Source organism: Cucumis melo, chromosome 10, assembly GCF_025177605.1.
Source record: "Cucumis melo cultivar AY chromosome 10, USDA_Cmelo_AY_1.0, whole genome shotgun sequence".
Lineage (NCBI taxonomy): Eukaryota > Viridiplantae > Streptophyta > Magnoliopsida > Cucurbitales > Cucurbitaceae > Cucumis > Cucumis melo.
This window is the reverse complement of record NC_066866.1, coordinates 6994651-7010797: the sequence shown is the minus strand read 5'-3', so window position 1 is coordinate 7010797 and position 16147 is coordinate 6994651. Positions and strand designations below refer to the sequence as shown.

The 16147-nt window shown below is 34.2% G+C and overlaps 2 protein-coding genes across 6 annotated transcripts; one reads left to right on the top strand and one right to left on the bottom strand.

The window, feature by feature from the left end:
- Positions 1-1457: 1457 nt before the first annotated feature.
- LOC103500243 (probable methyltransferase PMT11) lies at positions 1458-6250 on the top strand. Of its 2 annotated transcripts, none has more exons than XM_051091367.1 (9): positions 1458-2504; positions 3031-3180; positions 3274-3544; positions 3717-3827; positions 4182-4341; positions 4827-5084; positions 5164-5286; positions 5478-5578; positions 5721-5792. In XM_051091367.1, the coding sequence occupies exons 1-8, from the start codon at positions 1827-1829 to the stop codon at positions 5572-5574; spliced, it is 1848 nt and encodes a 615-aa protein (XP_050947324.1). In that variant the 5' UTR covers positions 1458-1826; the 3' UTR covers positions 5575-5578; positions 5721-5792. The 2 variants fall into 2 exon arrangements, with proteins under 2 accessions (XP_050947324.1, XP_008461708.1); XM_008463486.3 differs by having other exon boundaries at positions 1460-2504; positions 5501-5578; positions 5721-6250.
- Positions 6251-6665: 415 nt separating this feature from the next.
- LOC103500242 (protein HESO1) lies at positions 6666-11381 on the bottom strand. 4 transcript variants are annotated; one of them, XM_008463482.3, is made up of 10 exons: positions 11066-11381; positions 10753-10837; positions 10487-10677; positions 10192-10356; positions 9573-9751; positions 9388-9483; positions 9140-9209; positions 8663-8787; positions 7711-7821; positions 6666-7587 (listed from the first exon to the last, which is right to left on the bottom strand). In XM_008463482.3, the coding sequence occupies exons 3-10, from the start codon at positions 10620-10622 to the stop codon at positions 7063-7065; spliced, it is 1407 nt and encodes a 468-aa protein (XP_008461704.2). In that variant the 5' UTR covers positions 10623-10677; positions 10753-10837; positions 11066-11381; the 3' UTR covers positions 6666-7062. The 4 variants fall into 4 exon arrangements, with proteins under 4 accessions (XP_008461704.2, XP_008461703.2, XP_050947323.1 ...); XM_008463481.3 differs by having other exon boundaries at positions 10758-10837; XM_051091366.1 differs by having other exon boundaries at positions 8663-8784; positions 11066-11379.
- Between the last annotated feature and the right edge of the window lie 4766 nt (positions 11382-16147).

Sequence of the window (16147 nt, the reverse complement as noted above, 5' to 3'; positions counted from 1 at the left end):
GTGCTAGATTAGCGGTAAACTTTAACGCTTGACAGTTTTCTTAAAACATACTTCCTACAGAAATTTAGCATGATAGATAATGGTGGTACAATTCCAAGATTTCAACGGAATCAAAAAAATTGGTAGGGTGGGAGTTTGGATTTTTTTTTTCTCAATTTCTTCAAATTTTGAGACTTCCAATTTCAGGGATATGTTAGAAATATATTTCTACAAGGAGCAGCGTTGGCTCAAAGGGAATTCAAGTGAAGTTTTTTCTTTTCTTTTTTACCCTATAAAATCTACCTTCTTAAGAAATCACCAGTTTTCATTCAAATATTTTTCATTAAATTTTCACATCATTTCTCCTCAACCTTCATTCCCTCTTGTTCTCTCCTTTTCTCTAAAGCTTTTACTTGTAGAGTTTTATTTTTCTTCCTTTAATTTCTTTTCCATTATGTTGTCTTATGTTTTCTGTCATCATTTATATATGTTTTGTTGCTTTAATGCTCTGCTTTTTCACTACTTCAAATTTATTTTTGTATCCACTCCTTTTTTGTAATTAACAATTTACAATTATCGGTATTTCTTTCCATTTTGTAATTACTTTCCAATATTTTATATTTTGTAGTTAGTTTTCATTCTTTTAAATTTCTACTCTCGCATCAACGTTTACGCAACTATTCTACCATATATTATAACAATTTTCATCAATTTTTAATTATAGTCTAATTGAACTACATGCAAAGTTTCAATAACTATTTACAACAATTTTCATCAATTTTTATAAATGGAGACCATGATATTCTGTTCACATTGATATCGGTTGAGCTGAGTTTATGTTACTATAATGAACAATTTACTATTTCGGATAAGTTAATATAAATATAATTAAGAATGTTGTTATGTCATTAGAGATTTTTGTCATCGTCAAAGTAGAGAATTGATCGTAGATATTAAACAACAAAATCTAACTCTCACTTGCACCAAATAATCCATTAAGAATTTTTATTGTAAATAGAAAAAGAAAAAGAAAACCAAAAGGAAAAAGGGAAAAGATGAAGTTCAAGAGAAATAAAAAACAGGTTTGACGAATTTGTATTTTTTTCCCCTAACTTTCCCTCATTTTCCATATCATACAAACTTTCTAACTATAAAAGTCCAAAATTATGAAATTTTGAGATAAAAACGATTTTTTTTTTTAAAAAAGAAAACTGAAATATGAGTATGAAACTATGAAAAAAAATTAAAAAGTAAAAAGAACTGAAAAGTAAAGAAAAAGAAAAATAATAGGAGAGAGTTTAATTCATAAATTTTAGATTATCCCAAACATTAATTTGATTTTATTTTTGTAAAAATGGAGGGTTTAAAATAAAAAAGAAAAAAGGTCACTACAAATGATTTAATGTCTTTAATTAAAAGAAAATTAGCTCCATATATTCATAATAACTATGAAAAAAGAGAGAGAAGAAAGGGAAAAAAAAAAGAAAAAAAAGAAAAAGAAAGCGGACGTTGAAGTTGGCACTGAACACGGTTGGCATCCAAGTGATTTGATATCGGACAAAGCTGCCGTTTCAGTGGTGACCTCACCCTCTCTTCCCTGGACCTCTTTCCTTCTTATCATTTTCAATTTCTTCGCAACCTCCACCATTCTGGCGGGTAATTCTCAAAACCCTTTCTTTCTTTCAAATCTCCCCGGTCGGAAATTTACAACTGTTCGCCGGAGGAACGAGACTCTGTTAGCAAGTTCGATTGTTTCGGTGAAAAAGAAGAACCCCCCCCCCCCCCCCCCTTCACTTTTCGCTTTTCTATTCCCTTTTTCATTCCCCCGTTTGGGTTCGTAAACAAGGATGAAACCTTTCTCCATTTGCGATTCACTGAAGATCCCATCGATCTTCAAGATCTCTGCCTTCGTTCTAATCTCCCTCACCTTCTTTTACCTGGGTAAGCATTGGTCTGATGGGTACCCACGGCTCATCTTCTTCACTGAAACTCGATATGCTCCTCCTTCAGTGTCAATCTCGCCTAATCACGACAACCTCTTTGATGTTCCTTCTCTGATCGAACAGAATCTAACCCGTGAAGCTCCGGAAAAGCCCCTTTCTTCCGCCTCTGCCCCGCCCCCTTCTCCAATTCTTCCTTCATTTCCTCCTCCACCGCCTCCTCCTCCTTCTGATTCAGTGCAGAGATTCGGGATCGTGAACGAGAATGGAACGATGGTCGACGAGTTTGAGGTGGGGGATTTGGATCCTGAGTTAACGGAGAATTGGGGGAATGAGATTGAGAGTGGGACGGATGAGAGTGGCTCTGCCAAGATTAGGATCAAGAAGTTTGCTCTTTGCTCACAGAGCATGAGGGAGTACATACCTTGCTTGGATAATGCGGATGCCATTAAGCAGCTGAAGTCAACGGAAAAAGGGGAGAAGTTCGAGCGGCATTGCCCTGATTCTGGTAGGGGATTGAACTGCTTAGTTCCGGCACCGAAAGGATATAAAATGCCAATTCCCTGGCCAAGGAGCCGTGATGAGGTATTCTTTTGTGCAGTACATAGATTTCATCTAATTTGTTATTATAACTTGAAGTTATTTTCTCATTTTAAAATGTTTTGTGTCATTGATTGCTACTGGTCTTGTTGATTTGGTCAGTTGATCTGCTGTTATTTTATTAAAAAGGATATTCTAATATTTCTGCAGGCTGTATTAGTATTACATTATTTGTTTCATATTAATTGCTATATTATTTTAGCTGATATGCTCAAAAAGGTTGACTGATTGGCACTTTTGTATTTTTCTAGTAGGATAGAAAGCTTTTACAAGCTAATTTTCTTTTATAGCATATGTCCCACAAAAGTTTCAGGACATATTTGGTCCAAGGAGTAGGGATCGGGAGGAGTGGAATTGTTTTCACTACTTGTTTGGTCCAAAGAGTTCTTAAATTTAATATGTGTCTCATGACTAAAAAACATCAATTTCATGGCTTATTAACTCCTTACACTGTGGCTTTCACAACTAAACAACTCATCAGAATTAATAGTTGGAGCATATTATGTTGTAGGTATGGTTCAACAATGTTCCTCATACCCGTTTGGTTGATGACAAAGGGGGTCAAAACTGGATTTCCCGGGACAAAGATAAATTTAAATTTCCTGGTGGTGGTACACAATTCATTCATGGTGCAAATGAATACTTGGATCATATCTCTAAGGTAAATCAATAAACAATTACTGCACATTTAAGATGAATGCAGCTTTTGGATTAGTTTTCTTTTGTAATGATGAACTTTTTGTTTGTTGTGTAGATTGTTCCTGATGTTGCTTTTGGTAGTCATACACGAGTAGTTTTGGATATTGGGTGCGGTGTTGCAAGTTTTGGTGCCTACCTGCTGTCACGGAATGTGGTAACAATGTCCATTGCTCCTAAAGATGTTCATGAGAATCAGATTCAATTTGCTCTTGAACGTGGTGTTCCTGCAATGGTTGCAGCATTTTCTACTCGTCGTTTACTGTATCCAAGTCAAGCCTTTGACTTGATACATTGTTCAAGATGTAGAATTAATTGGACTCGTGATGGTATGATCGTCTCATTACTCTCTCTTTCTTATTCATATCTGTATACTCGCATTAGTTTTTCCATTGAAGATTTATTGATCCAATGTACTAAATTGTATTCAATGTCAAGTTAAGATTTCTTATTTGTAATGTCTCTGATTGTCGAATTTTCTTTAAACCTTCTGACTTTAAGATGGAGTTCTATTGCTGGAGGTTGACAGAATGCTAAGGGCTGGAGGATACTTTGCTTGGGCAGCACAACCTGTTTACAAGCATGAAGAAGCCTTGGAACAGCAGTGGGAAGGTCTGTCATGACTATTATATCTATTGGTTGTTTCTTGCTTCATGCCTATGGTCAGTCAGAGACGTTAAGTTCCGCAACAACTTTGTGAAGTCTTTTCTATATCCACGATTTCAGCCAATTCCTCTCTTTCTGTTGATCTTTATCCTAGTAATTGGCTAGTTTGCTTCGTGTTGCTATTAAACTCAAGAAAATCAGCATGACAATAAGAAATATAGAAAGGCTGTAAAGTGATTTGATCTCTGTTGCCATTATCAACTAAATGTCTGCGTTAGTTTGGTCTATAAATACTATAGCTCATATAATTTTCTTCCAAACTTTCAATATTAAATACAGCCCTCGTTTTTCTCTTACCAGAGATGATTAACCTTACCACTCGACTCTGCTGGAAGTTTGTGAAAAAGGATGGATATATAGCAATATGGCAAAAGCCAATGAATAATAGCTGCTATCTTAGCCGTGATTCGGAAGTTAAGCCTCCACTTTGTGATGTAGACGATGATCCAGATAAAGTTTGGTATGCATATATCAATCCTTTAAAGAAATGGTAGTTGAATGAATGAATATATTTTTATCCCCACTAGATTTTGATTAGTCAGTTATGTTTCAGATCCAAAAGTTTTTTTTATTGACAGAATATAATTTCACTTGCAATAAATAGAAAGTGCTACCCAGTTTCCTTGAAATCGTATTGAACTGTGTTCATACACTAGAGCTAATTTGTCTGAAGGGAAGACGTTATCCATTTAGCTTTTTTCCATTCGAACACTCTTGCATCTGGATTAATGTGGCGTTTTGTTTAAAATAAACATATGAAAAAAGTCTCAAATGATCTGTTCTCAGTGAACATATTGGCTTGATTAATATTTATGTGAAGTTAGTTCTGAACTAGTGGGTAAAGGAACAGCTCAATGACGGCTTTTCGTCACATCTATTGATCTTGACCTTTTTCTTACAATCATAGTTCTGATTGTTGGATTTTCCACATTTTGTCATGTTAAGGTATGTCGAGCTGAAGCCTTGCATTACTCGGCTGCCAGAAAATGGTTTTGGCAGAAACGTGGCAAAATGGCCTGCACGTTTGCATACTCCTCCAGATAGGCTTCAGAGCATTCAATATGATGCCTATATTTCTAGAAATGAGCTCTTCACGGCAGAATCTAAATATTGGAATGAAATTATAGGAAGCTATGTGCGTGCATTACATTGGAAGAAGATAAGACTAAGGAATGTAATGGATATGAGAGCTGGATTTGGAGGGTTAGTTTATCCTATATCACATTTAGCAGGGTCCTTTCATCTTCCCATTATTGACTCTTCATTTTTTGTCATTTGGCAGGTTTGCTGCAGCATTAATCGACCAAAAATTGGATTCGTGGGTGATGAACGTCGTCCCCATGAGTGGACCAAACACCTTACCCGTCATATACGACCGTGGACTTCTTGGAGTTCTTCATGATTGGTAAAACTGCTTAACTATTTGATCCTCAAACAATTTATCTTTATATTTAGTATAGGATGCTCTCAAATTACATTGATAACGTTATATTTTGATGGCTAAGTCAATTTAGATGAGTGAATGTGAATCACATAAATCTTCCTGTTTGTTGTTCCAAAATTCAGATAGGAAAATAAATTCAAGCTATATGACAGGTTATTTGTGATGTATCTATCAGGTGTGAACCTTTCGATACATACCCAAGAACATATGATCTATTGCATGCAGCTGGTCTTTTTTCAGTCGAGATGAGAAGGTACACTTTATGGGCATATATGGATCCTATGGTTGACGTTCCTATCCGTTATCACTTTAATATGACACTCAAGAATTTTGTTACATTTCATCATTGGGAATGCTGTTGCTTACTTCATTCTCTCTTTGATAACTGGTATCAGATGCAGTATGTCAACAATCATGCTCGAAATGGATCGGATCTTAAGGCCTGGGGGCCGAGTATACATCCGTGATACTGTTGCTGTCATGGATGAGCTTCAAGCCATTGGAAAGGCGATGGGTTGGCGTGTTAGCCTGCGTGATACCTCCGAAGGACCCCATGCAAGCTACAGGATACTGATCGGCGAAAAACGCCTCTTGCGCACATGAAGATTGGAGGAAGTGGTGATTTGAGTACAGTTTCCTTTAGGTGATCCTTGAAAATGAGTACAGGTGAAGTAAACACAGGCTAATGTCCTACCTCCAGAGGCCATGAAAACATCAAATTAATGTATGCTTAGGCTACATAACCATTGGCCTTCAGTTGCCCAATGTTTATTGGTAAGTTTGGTGCGTTGGTGGGTTGTTTTTGTAGTTAAAAAGAAGAGGCATAGCATTACAGCAACTTGACTGAATTGGAGAACTAGATATTGTAAACAATTGAAATTGATCATATTCATCAATCGTCAGACATGTTCAATCCATTTTCAAATGTTTGTGTTCTCTTTTTTGTTTTGTTGTACTTTTCTATGTTTTCCTATCTATTATTGTTTTAGTTTAAAATACCTATAAATTTTGAAAATATATTTGCATGGTGTCTGACAAAGTTCATAAAAAGACTGCAAGTTCAAACCAACAATAATTATTGAATTTGAGGTATACTAACATGGACTTAATCAGACAAAAATTAAAATGAAATCATACCTGAATTATAATCACCAAAGCGATATTTTAACCTATTTTAACCCTGGTTTAATTATGTACTTGCCGAAATTAATGTCAATTTGTAGGCCAATTTACATTGCTGACCTTTGCAAGGTAGACCACTTAAAAGCATCTTTAAATTTTTTTGAGAAAAGGTCCCTTTCATTATATAAAGGGCAGTGAAAGAAAAATGAGTAATAGGATTGTACCAAAGATAGACCGTTCACTGTGGTCGTTTAACTCTCACGAGTTTAAATGCCACTGCTATAAATTCATTAGTTCAATATCCCTTTCACTCAAACTTGGTTTTTAGCGTCATTGAAGAGGAAGAAGAAGATAGAGCTTAACAGAAAAATGGTATAGACTAGCACAAACAATGGTCTCTCATGTAAGAATTACAGTAGCAGCAGAAAAACATAATCTGCTGACCCAAAATAATGGCTTCAGGGATCTCCTCTTCTATATCCAATGGTGTGAGCACCAAAAAAAGCAGTGAAGAGGATATTGTAACAGCCAATGGTCAAGTGGGGGGACATTTCAGCTTTCTTATCCAAATTATGTGCACAAAAGCAAATGTCAAAACAGTGAAGTTCAGTGTTTTCACAATACCTGTCTCTGAGATCTTGGTCTCCACTTTTGCTGGCCTTGACCACTATAAATCTTTGAGGGGTTTGAGGGCTCCCCCACATTCAAAACATTAGGACTGCTTACTATATGTTTTGTTTTCGGCATTTTGTGTTGAACCGGTGGCTGAGACTGCAGAGTTCCAGCGTGAGGGGCCTGTGAATTGATAGGGGGGAAGTTTCCCATATTGAACCTGGGAATATCGTTCTGGAACTGATGTTGAATCCATGGACGGGGTTGCATGACTCTGGCTTGGTGAACCTGTGGACGAATTGGGGGGTAGTTTCCTACATTGAATGCTGGAGCACTAGCAGATCCAGATGAGTTCATGATTAATTGCAATATCTGAGGTCGGGCTAAATCATTTAGAATAGAACTTTGATTCTGATAAACTGAGGTGAGCCGTAAATGAGTCATCCGAAATGCTTCAGAAATCCTCGTCAACTGCCTTGCGTTGATAGCCCTGGCTGTGTTTTCTGGTTGCTCAAATGGATCTTCAACCTGTCCACATCCAACCATCCCGACACCCGCCCACAATCACAATATCAGAGAAGAGGCAAAAGAAATACTATCTTGTGCATATGGCAAGCATGTTATGACATAAAGAGAGCAAAGAGAGATTACAAATATTGCATATGTTTTTGGCAACCATCTCATATTGCATTCGATTTCCAACCATTGCCCTGTGAATGGACAAATTCCCAGTTCTGATGCTTTTGAACTTATATCTGAAAACTGCACAACACAAAACAATAACAATTGACTATGAGAGTGAAGAAGATTGTGATCATTAAAGAGACAAGAAACATAAATAGCAACCCAATGGTCATTTCAAAATCAGGAGCCTACTATTATGTAGAAGATTTGACATATAAGCAATCTTCTTTGTACTTTGGTGCGTTGGAAAGAAAATATGAGCACGTTCAAGACTGATTTTGAAATGATTAAAGTTTTTGTTTTTATTTTCAACATTACTATAAAAAATGTGAGTTCAATCGTTCAAAATCAATTTAATATTTAGTTCATACTATTAAATGTGATTTTCATCGATTAAAATAGATTTTGAAAGATTAAAAACATGTTTTAGATTGATAAACATGACAAAAGTGATTTGAACTCTTTCAAATCACTCCTAAACATGCCCCAAGTTTATTTGGAATGATAATGATGGGTAATTGTCAAATGTTTGGATGGAAAGATAAAAGAGAGGTTTAACAAACATACAAATAGAGATATATGATAGCTATAACTCATCTTCGTCACTCTTTTTGTGCATTTTGTTTAGAAAGAAATCTGTCTGACTAATTTATCAGTTTCGTGAACCAAGTAATAATAGCATAGTGTAACCAAAACATTTTGTCTATAAAAAACCACAGGACAAATATTTTCATGGTCTTTTATTTAATGGGGTCTAGCCACTTTTAGTACTGAAAATATAACTAATAAGTGATAAATAGATGCTCAAATCGATAATTGTACAGAAAAATAGAAATTAAAATAAAGCAAGAGAAAATACCAGGTCAAAAAATATTAGAACCAACATAAGATAAGAGCTATAGTTTAACTAAAAAATTACCTTTGCAAGGAATGAAACAAAAAGTTCAGATAAAGAACTTCTGTTGGCTGTTCTTGACTTGAACCTGGCTATGTTGGTAGCACATGTCACCGCAATTTCGTTCTCGACCTCAGCCCTCACACCTGCTTCAGAGTATACATGACATATTATTTTGTATTTCAATTCACAGACTAATACTTCTTTAGATTTATTGATGATTTCATTTTTCCCTTTACGTACAACACCACTTTAATACAAACAAGTCCAAGCTCCTTTTTACAAGGCTTAAAAGAAAAATGTACAGAAGCTTTCCATATATGAAAAAAGTAGTATGAGAAATAGTAGGATGATGAAACATTTAAGAAAATATAGCTTTCTTTTATTTGAGACTGTAGGGAAATAATGAATATCTTTTCAGAGTATTCTTGTGTTTCTTTATTACAAATTCAAAGGACCTTTTAAAGGCTGCACCAGACAACAAATTCAAAGCAAAAGTACCTTTGAGATTATCAACAACATTTCCCGGGTATATGTCTCTAAGTGGAGGAAAGATGGCTGGTGAGCATGTCTGCAAAAAACCTAATAATAAATAATAGGATTGTAGAAAACAAAATTGACATTGCAATAAAAATATTGGACAAACAAGTTGCACAACAAAGATCACCCAAGAAGGGCACAAAGAACGGGTTCACGTATATGATGGTAGGTATTAACAATTGGTAGAAAAACATTGGAAGAAAGACCACCTGAAAATGAAATATCACAAGCAAACTGAGAGAGTATGAATTGAAAGTTCCCTGTTTTGAATTGTTGATGTCATGTGCTTTTGCCCATTCTTTGACCTACACAAAGCTAGAGAGGATAATTACATTGAAGCACTTCTTGCAAAGAGAGTTGACAAGTTTGGCAATACTAAACTAATAGAACATACAAGCAAAACCATATCATGGAAGCGCCCATCTATTTCATTAAGCCACAACAAAATTTTGGACTTGATTTGACCCACAAGATTATCAATGGAAATATCACAGGAAATGTTGTGCTGAATATGTTCGATCTTCAAAATAGGTACTCTAGCATGAGGGATTAGTTGTAGCTTGCACCACCCACCTGAAAAAAGAAATTTCATGGAATAAGAAAACCAAAATCCAAAAGAGAGCAATCCTCCCTCACAACTGACACTTACCACACAGTAATCGAAGGATAAGTAGGAAGGCCAGTCCTATCACAAGGCGGCTAATACCATTATTCTATGGTTAAAAAAGAAAACAGCCAACATTCACTAAATTGAATGCAGTTATGTGACACATATTTGAAACCTACAGTCATATAGTGCCACTTTAGTTCTTGCAATGTCTTCGCCAGAAAATCAACCTCAATTTTGATTACTGACAATTACTTGGAAACTCTCTATAGTAAAGAAAAACTACTTCATAATATCAAGAAATATTAAGTTCACCTAAACTTTCCTAGTGACGTCTTACCAGCACCTAAGTTAAGCAAACTAAACTGAGGGAAAAGGAAAGAAGTATTGTGTAGTTGAAGAGCACCTTTTTTCCTCGATGCCTTTTGAATATCTCTTAGTAAAGTCTGCTTACGCTTCTTCCCAGCAGTTGAAATATAAGAACCATTGTGCAATTGAACAGAGAGATCCAAGTCTCCCCATCGTGAAAACAGGTTAGATACAAAGGATCCAAATGGCTCAATTGTTGCACCTGCTTACCAAAATGTCATATAATAAAACCTAACAACTTCATTCACAAGACCATGCTATTGGTTCAACAACCATTTCTATGATTGTATAAAAGGTTTTAAACAAAAAAATCTGAAGAACACAAGCAGAACCTCGAAGACTTTCAATAGATTGCACAATATTGCGCAGCTCGTTGATGACTTGAAACCGTGCCGTCCAATCATCTTGCAATGGTTCAACCACACGAAGTATATCCTTTGTGACCCGGTCCAGCATCAGACCATTCATTTTGACTCTCTATATAAAGACAGGACACAATCTCAAGATTTCAACCAGAAACAATCTGCAAAAGAATCAGACCAAGTAAAAGTTCAGCAAAATGTCAATTTGAAGAACTCGAAAGCATTACGTTCTTCACCTCACCGTTCTCAACATAATTCAGCATCTCCATCAAGAACTTCAACATGGGTCTGCTCTTTTTTGCTCAAAATTAAAGTCACATTCTGAAATAAGCAAACATAACCAAACAAATTCAAAGAAAGACACCCTTTAAATTGAGCTAAAGTGGAATCAACCATCTACAACTAAAAACCCCACAATCTAAAACACAACACGTTAACGAATTAAGATAGAAAACGCCCATTTAAGGTTATAAAACCTGATTAAATTTCTATCAGAACTCAAAAATTAAGTGAAATTAAAGACATAGTTATCAGAAACTAAACCATTACCCGAAGCAAAAAGGCGAGAAAAGAAGAGGACGAAGCTGAAGAAGCCCAACCCCTCTAGAGAGCTTTGATGGTGTTCTGGGTGTGGTTTTCCAATACAGCCATTGGAGAAGACCTTGGTCACTTTCTTTAATAGAGTCAAACGAAGTTGAAAACCGTCGGTACCGAGAAAAAGCTTTGCTTAGGGAGAAGGGTTTTCATTAGTATTTTTGGTCGTGGGTATAAAGAGAGGTCAACGTCGAGTCATGGGTACAAAATTACACTCAAAATCGCAAGTTTTGTAAGCGTCGGTTGATTTTCTGTTAATGGGGTTTGGGACATTGGGAACTGGGAAGGGCGTGGCAAAAGGCTGCTGCTTTGTCAAATTTATTAAGGATTTTTACATTAAAAGAAAACCATTTTATGTTTTCGTAAATGTCTTTAATATTTATTTTTTAGAAAAATGTCTTTTTAGAGTTTTCTTAGTAAAGTTAAGAAAAAATCAGTGTAATAGATTTGTTTTTTTAAGAAAAAAAAAATCCTTTACAAAAGTGCATTTATTATTATTATATATAACCATTTTTTTAATTTTAGTATTGATTGAAGAGAAAAATAATTTATTTGTTACGGTGAGAGAAAATGTATCAAAAATATTAGTTGAGAAAATGCATTTATGGTCATTTTACTATTTTTACTATTTTTTATTATTTACTATTTTTTTTTTCATTTTTCAATTTGAAGAAAAGAAATATATTTGATGAATATTTTATTTCTATTTATGAAGATTTTCGTATATCGACTTATTGATTTCTTTTTTTTTTTTTTTTACAAACCAATGTTTATTTTAGATATACTTTAGAACGTTTTGTTAGGTATTTCAAAATATTCTAATTAATAGTAAAAAATAGTATAGTTTATAAATTAGAGACCGACTCAATGCTTTACATAAACCACAATATAAACCAATATACGAAATACATCACCTTCATATATTTTATTTACATCACACTATATATCTTCATTTTTATTTTTTTTTACTTTTGTTATGAGATATTGAGCCTCTTTTTATATATATATATATATAATAAAACTAAGCCTATTTCTTTTGTCATAGATTGAAATTTGACATTTTTGTTTCTTTTATTGGCATTTTTCTAAAAAACAAATATACATGTTCCATAATAATTAAGAGAGTGTTTTTTAAGGGTTTATAGAGCAATGAAGTGGTGGATTCAGAAAATTTATTGAAGGGGCTTTATTTTTTTCCTAGTAAGATTCAAACATGGATTGGAAAGAAACTGACAAACACAGTAACCACTAAGAAAAAGGCAAAAAGACATAGTGTTAAGTCTAATTTTATTTAAGAAGTAAAAATTTCATGGATGGAAGTTGATTTGAATAGTTTAAGCTTGGATTTAGAAACTGCTGCATGAAAATAGAAATACTTTTAAAAGTTTAAACTTAATATTGTAACAATTAAGTACAATCTAAGGTTAAAATTGATTGAATATTTATAAGTGTTTTTCATTTCATTAAGCACATGTGAGCCTACAATAATATAACCACAACTCATATTAACCCTAAGTTAACTATGTTATAACTTCGGTTGAATTTACAAGTTGGCTGAAAATTTTTTATTTTTAAGGATGAGTAAAGAGTTGATCAAGTATGAAGGAGTATCCGACAAAATTTCATGTTAATGCTTTTGAACAAACAAGATGCCCATGCAATAATTGTATGAATTCAATGTGGGAGTCGTTAGAAGGTGTGGAGCAACATCTATTAACATATGGAAATATCCCTCTTCTATTGTCAATGGGTATATCATGGAGCGCCAGTCAACTTACCTAGAGGTTTTGAAAGTTGTACAACTCATTCACAACATAATGATGAAAAAGCTAGTATGAAGTGTTAACTTTCTTTTTTTTTTTAAGAAAATGAAATGTTGAATCTTATAAATGATTTACAAATTCTAATTGAAAACGAACAAACAAATAAAGATGGGATCGAGAATGAAATGTCTGCTAATGCTCAAGAAAGAGATACAACAAATTTATTTGAGGATTTAATGATAAAACACATGAACTATACCCTGGTCGTTGTTCAGAATTTTCGTTTGTGAACTCTTTAGTAAAGTTGATGCATATCAAAGCTCTCAACAACTAGAGTAACAAATTGTTTCACATGTTGCTAGAACTGTTAAAAACAACGCTTTCAGTCAGGCTGCCGCTATACCTACTCGTTTTACAAAACTAAGCAAAAACTGTGTAATTTAGACCTAAGTTATTAGTTTATTCATTTGTGCAAATATGGTTGTGTGTACTCTATTGGAAAGAATTTGGAGATTTGCAATAATCCCCAGTTTATGAAGAGTCTCGGTACAAAGTTAATGATGACAAAGGTAAAAAAAAATCTCACATAAGGTATTACGTCCTTTCTTATTGATTTCAAGATTAAAGTGATTGTTTGCATCAAAAGAAGGTGCTTCTGACATGAAATGACATAAAGATAAGTGAGTGAAAAGCGGAGAATGTGTTAAACTTAATTTGTCTAACTTGTTTTAAAGCCTTGAATGGGGGTTATTAAGTGTTTGGTTGAAGCTTTGTTAAGAGAGGTGAGTTCAACTTTGTCTAACTTGTTTCAAAGAGTTGAACGAAGTTTTCATTTGTTTGGTCGTTTATTTTGCTTATTTATTGTTGTGAGGGTTGGGTTCAACTTTTCCTGACTTGTATTGAAGAGTTGATCTGATTGTTGTTTGTTTAGTTGGAAGGTTAGAGTTTTGAAAATAGTGAGGGGGTGAGTTGAGCTTAATGTTACTTTTTTTTTAACGATCATATTTGTTCTTTTTTATGTGTTTGGTTGAACTTAGTGCATTTCTACTTGTTTTTTAGCCTTGATTAGGTTGTTTGTATGTTTTATATTGAACCTTAGGATGTTTGAGTGTCGTGAGGGATGAGTTGAACTTTGTGTAATTTGTTTTGGAACCTTGAATGAGGTTTTTGTATGTTTGGTTGGAGTTTTTGCTTATTTTAATGTTGCTAAAGGTAGGTTGAGCTATGTCTAACTTGTTTTGAAGCCTTCATTAGGGTTTTTGCTTGTTTGGTAACCGATTTGCTAATTTGAATGTTGTGAGGGGGGTTGAACTTAGTTGAATTTTGTGAGGGGTGAGTTGATCAAGAAAAGATTTTACTTGTTTTTTGGAGAATTGAATGAAGTTTTTGTTTGTTTGGTTGAACCGTAGGATGTTTGAATGTTGTTGTATAATGTGCTCTGTTAATGAACAATGTTGTTTGGAGATGAAGCTTGAAGATGGTGTTTAGAGATTTTTTCAAGAAGACATTTTCTTCTATGTATTCCAGGCATAAGTATTTTGGAGACCATTTTGCAAACTTCTATAATTTCGTAACAAAGAATACTATATATGTAAAACAACTTTGTTAATGAATTTTGTTATTTATATGAAATCATTTTATTTGATTAATATTGTTATCAAATTTAGGTTGTTGGGATGAGAATTAAAAAATTAATAAAAACAAAATAAAAACAAAAACAATTTGAATAAATATTTCATGACAAGGGTCTCATCAGGAATTGCCCACATCTTCAAGCAATTAAACAATTCCTAACACTTATGGATACGTCGTCAGGAGTTAGTATCTACCACAACGTATATTGCTTGTTGGGAGTTTGAGCTATCTCCCATACAACGTTCCTTTACCTGTTGGGAAATCATCTTTCAATGGGTTCTCTCGTCGATCATCGTCTTATCCAAAGATGATATCCCGAGTTTTTTTGGGCTTTTCTCGATGATTTCATGCTTTGGAAGATGTGCATTTTTTTTAGTGTCCTCTCATTGTCAAATTATATTTGTGATCGATGGAATCCTATATTATATAATGTGATATCATAATTTACTAAAGACCAAACAAGCATTCACAATTCAAAATGTAAGAAATGTGAATTCAATCCAAGAATGGTAAATCCATAGTCTTTATTTTGAGGGTGCAGGTTGAAGATCCCACGTTGAAAAAGTGGAGTAACCTCATAACATTTATATATCAGATGAGATACTTTTGTCATTCTTAACTAATTTTGAGATGTAACTCATCTTATCTAAAAAGTTTAATTATAAACTTGGTTTAACTACAAAAAATCGAAGGTCTGCCGACAAAAAAAGAGGCGTCGAGAAAAGAAATGTCGTAAAAAGAATCTATTCGCGACGCCGTGAAGAAGCCGTCCGTAGTAGGGAGGTATGACGACGTTGCACAATAAACATCGGCAGAGGGTGCGGCTTACATGACGTCGAGTGAGGAGACGTCATGAAAACGTTTAATTTAAATAATAATATAGACTTTTCACGACGCCATGCATGTACGTGTCGTCGTTTCCTCCATAACTACCAACGTTGCATGCAATGCGTTATGAGAGGTCGACCTTTTTCCGATGTTGCTTTGACTGCGTTGGTAACACTAGTAGAAATTTGAGTTTTAATGACGCAAAATTTACGTCATAGAGACTTTCGACGACATAATTATGACGTAAATTTTGCGTCATTGAAGCCACTGTCAAGAAAGGCTATTTAATAACACTTTGGAAAATGTGTCATTAAGTATGCTTAGATGACGTCAAAATTGTGTCATTAATACCTATACCTTAACGCAATAAATATGTCACAATTATATATATCTCGACATCAATATATTGCCATCAATACCCTTACATTGACGCTTTACATGTGTCACCGTTACCTAGACCTTGACACCAATATATTGTCATCAATACCTTTACATTGACACCTTAAATGTGTCATCGTTATCTATCACTCGACAGAAATATATTGTCATTAATACCCTTATATTGACGCTTTAAATGTGTCACCTTTATCTATAACTCGACATCAATATATTGTCATGTTTAAACTTTTCATTACGCATAATTCTTGTCAAGAAATGTGATTGACGACATTGTTTTTGTTTAATAAAGGCTTATATGTCAATACTTGTTTGGCATCGTTATTTTTCAATTTGCAACACATATTTTTCTGTCATATATTTCTCTTGTAAAAAAAAAATAAATACTAAATTTCAGCATTAGCCACATATATTT

Bases quoted from the DNA above. Each gene is read 5' to 3' on its own strand.
- LOC103500242 (XM_008463482.3), bottom strand. From the start codon at position 10,622: ATGAATGGTCTGATGCTGGACCGGGTCACAAAGGATATACTTCGTGTG. The intron at 8,788-9,139 runs GTACTTTTGCTT...TATACTCTGAAG, and splicing joins TGTTGTTGATAATCTCAAAG to CAGGTGTGAGGGCTGAGGTC. The intron at 7,588-7,710 runs GTAATCTCTCTT...GGATGTGGACAG, and splicing joins CAAAAACATATGCAATATTT to GTTGAAGATCCATTTGAGCA.
- LOC103500243 (XM_008463486.3), top strand. From the start codon at position 1,827: ATGAAACCTTTCTCCATTTGCGATTCACTGAAGATCCCATCGATCTTC. The intron at 3,545-3,716 runs GTATGATCGTCT...TCTGACTTTAAG, and splicing joins AATTAATTGGACTCGTGATG to ATGGAGTTCTATTGCTGGAG. The intron at 3,828-4,181 runs GTCTGTCATGAC...TTCTCTTACCAG, and splicing joins CTTGGAACAGCAGTGGGAAG to AGATGATTAACCTTACCACT.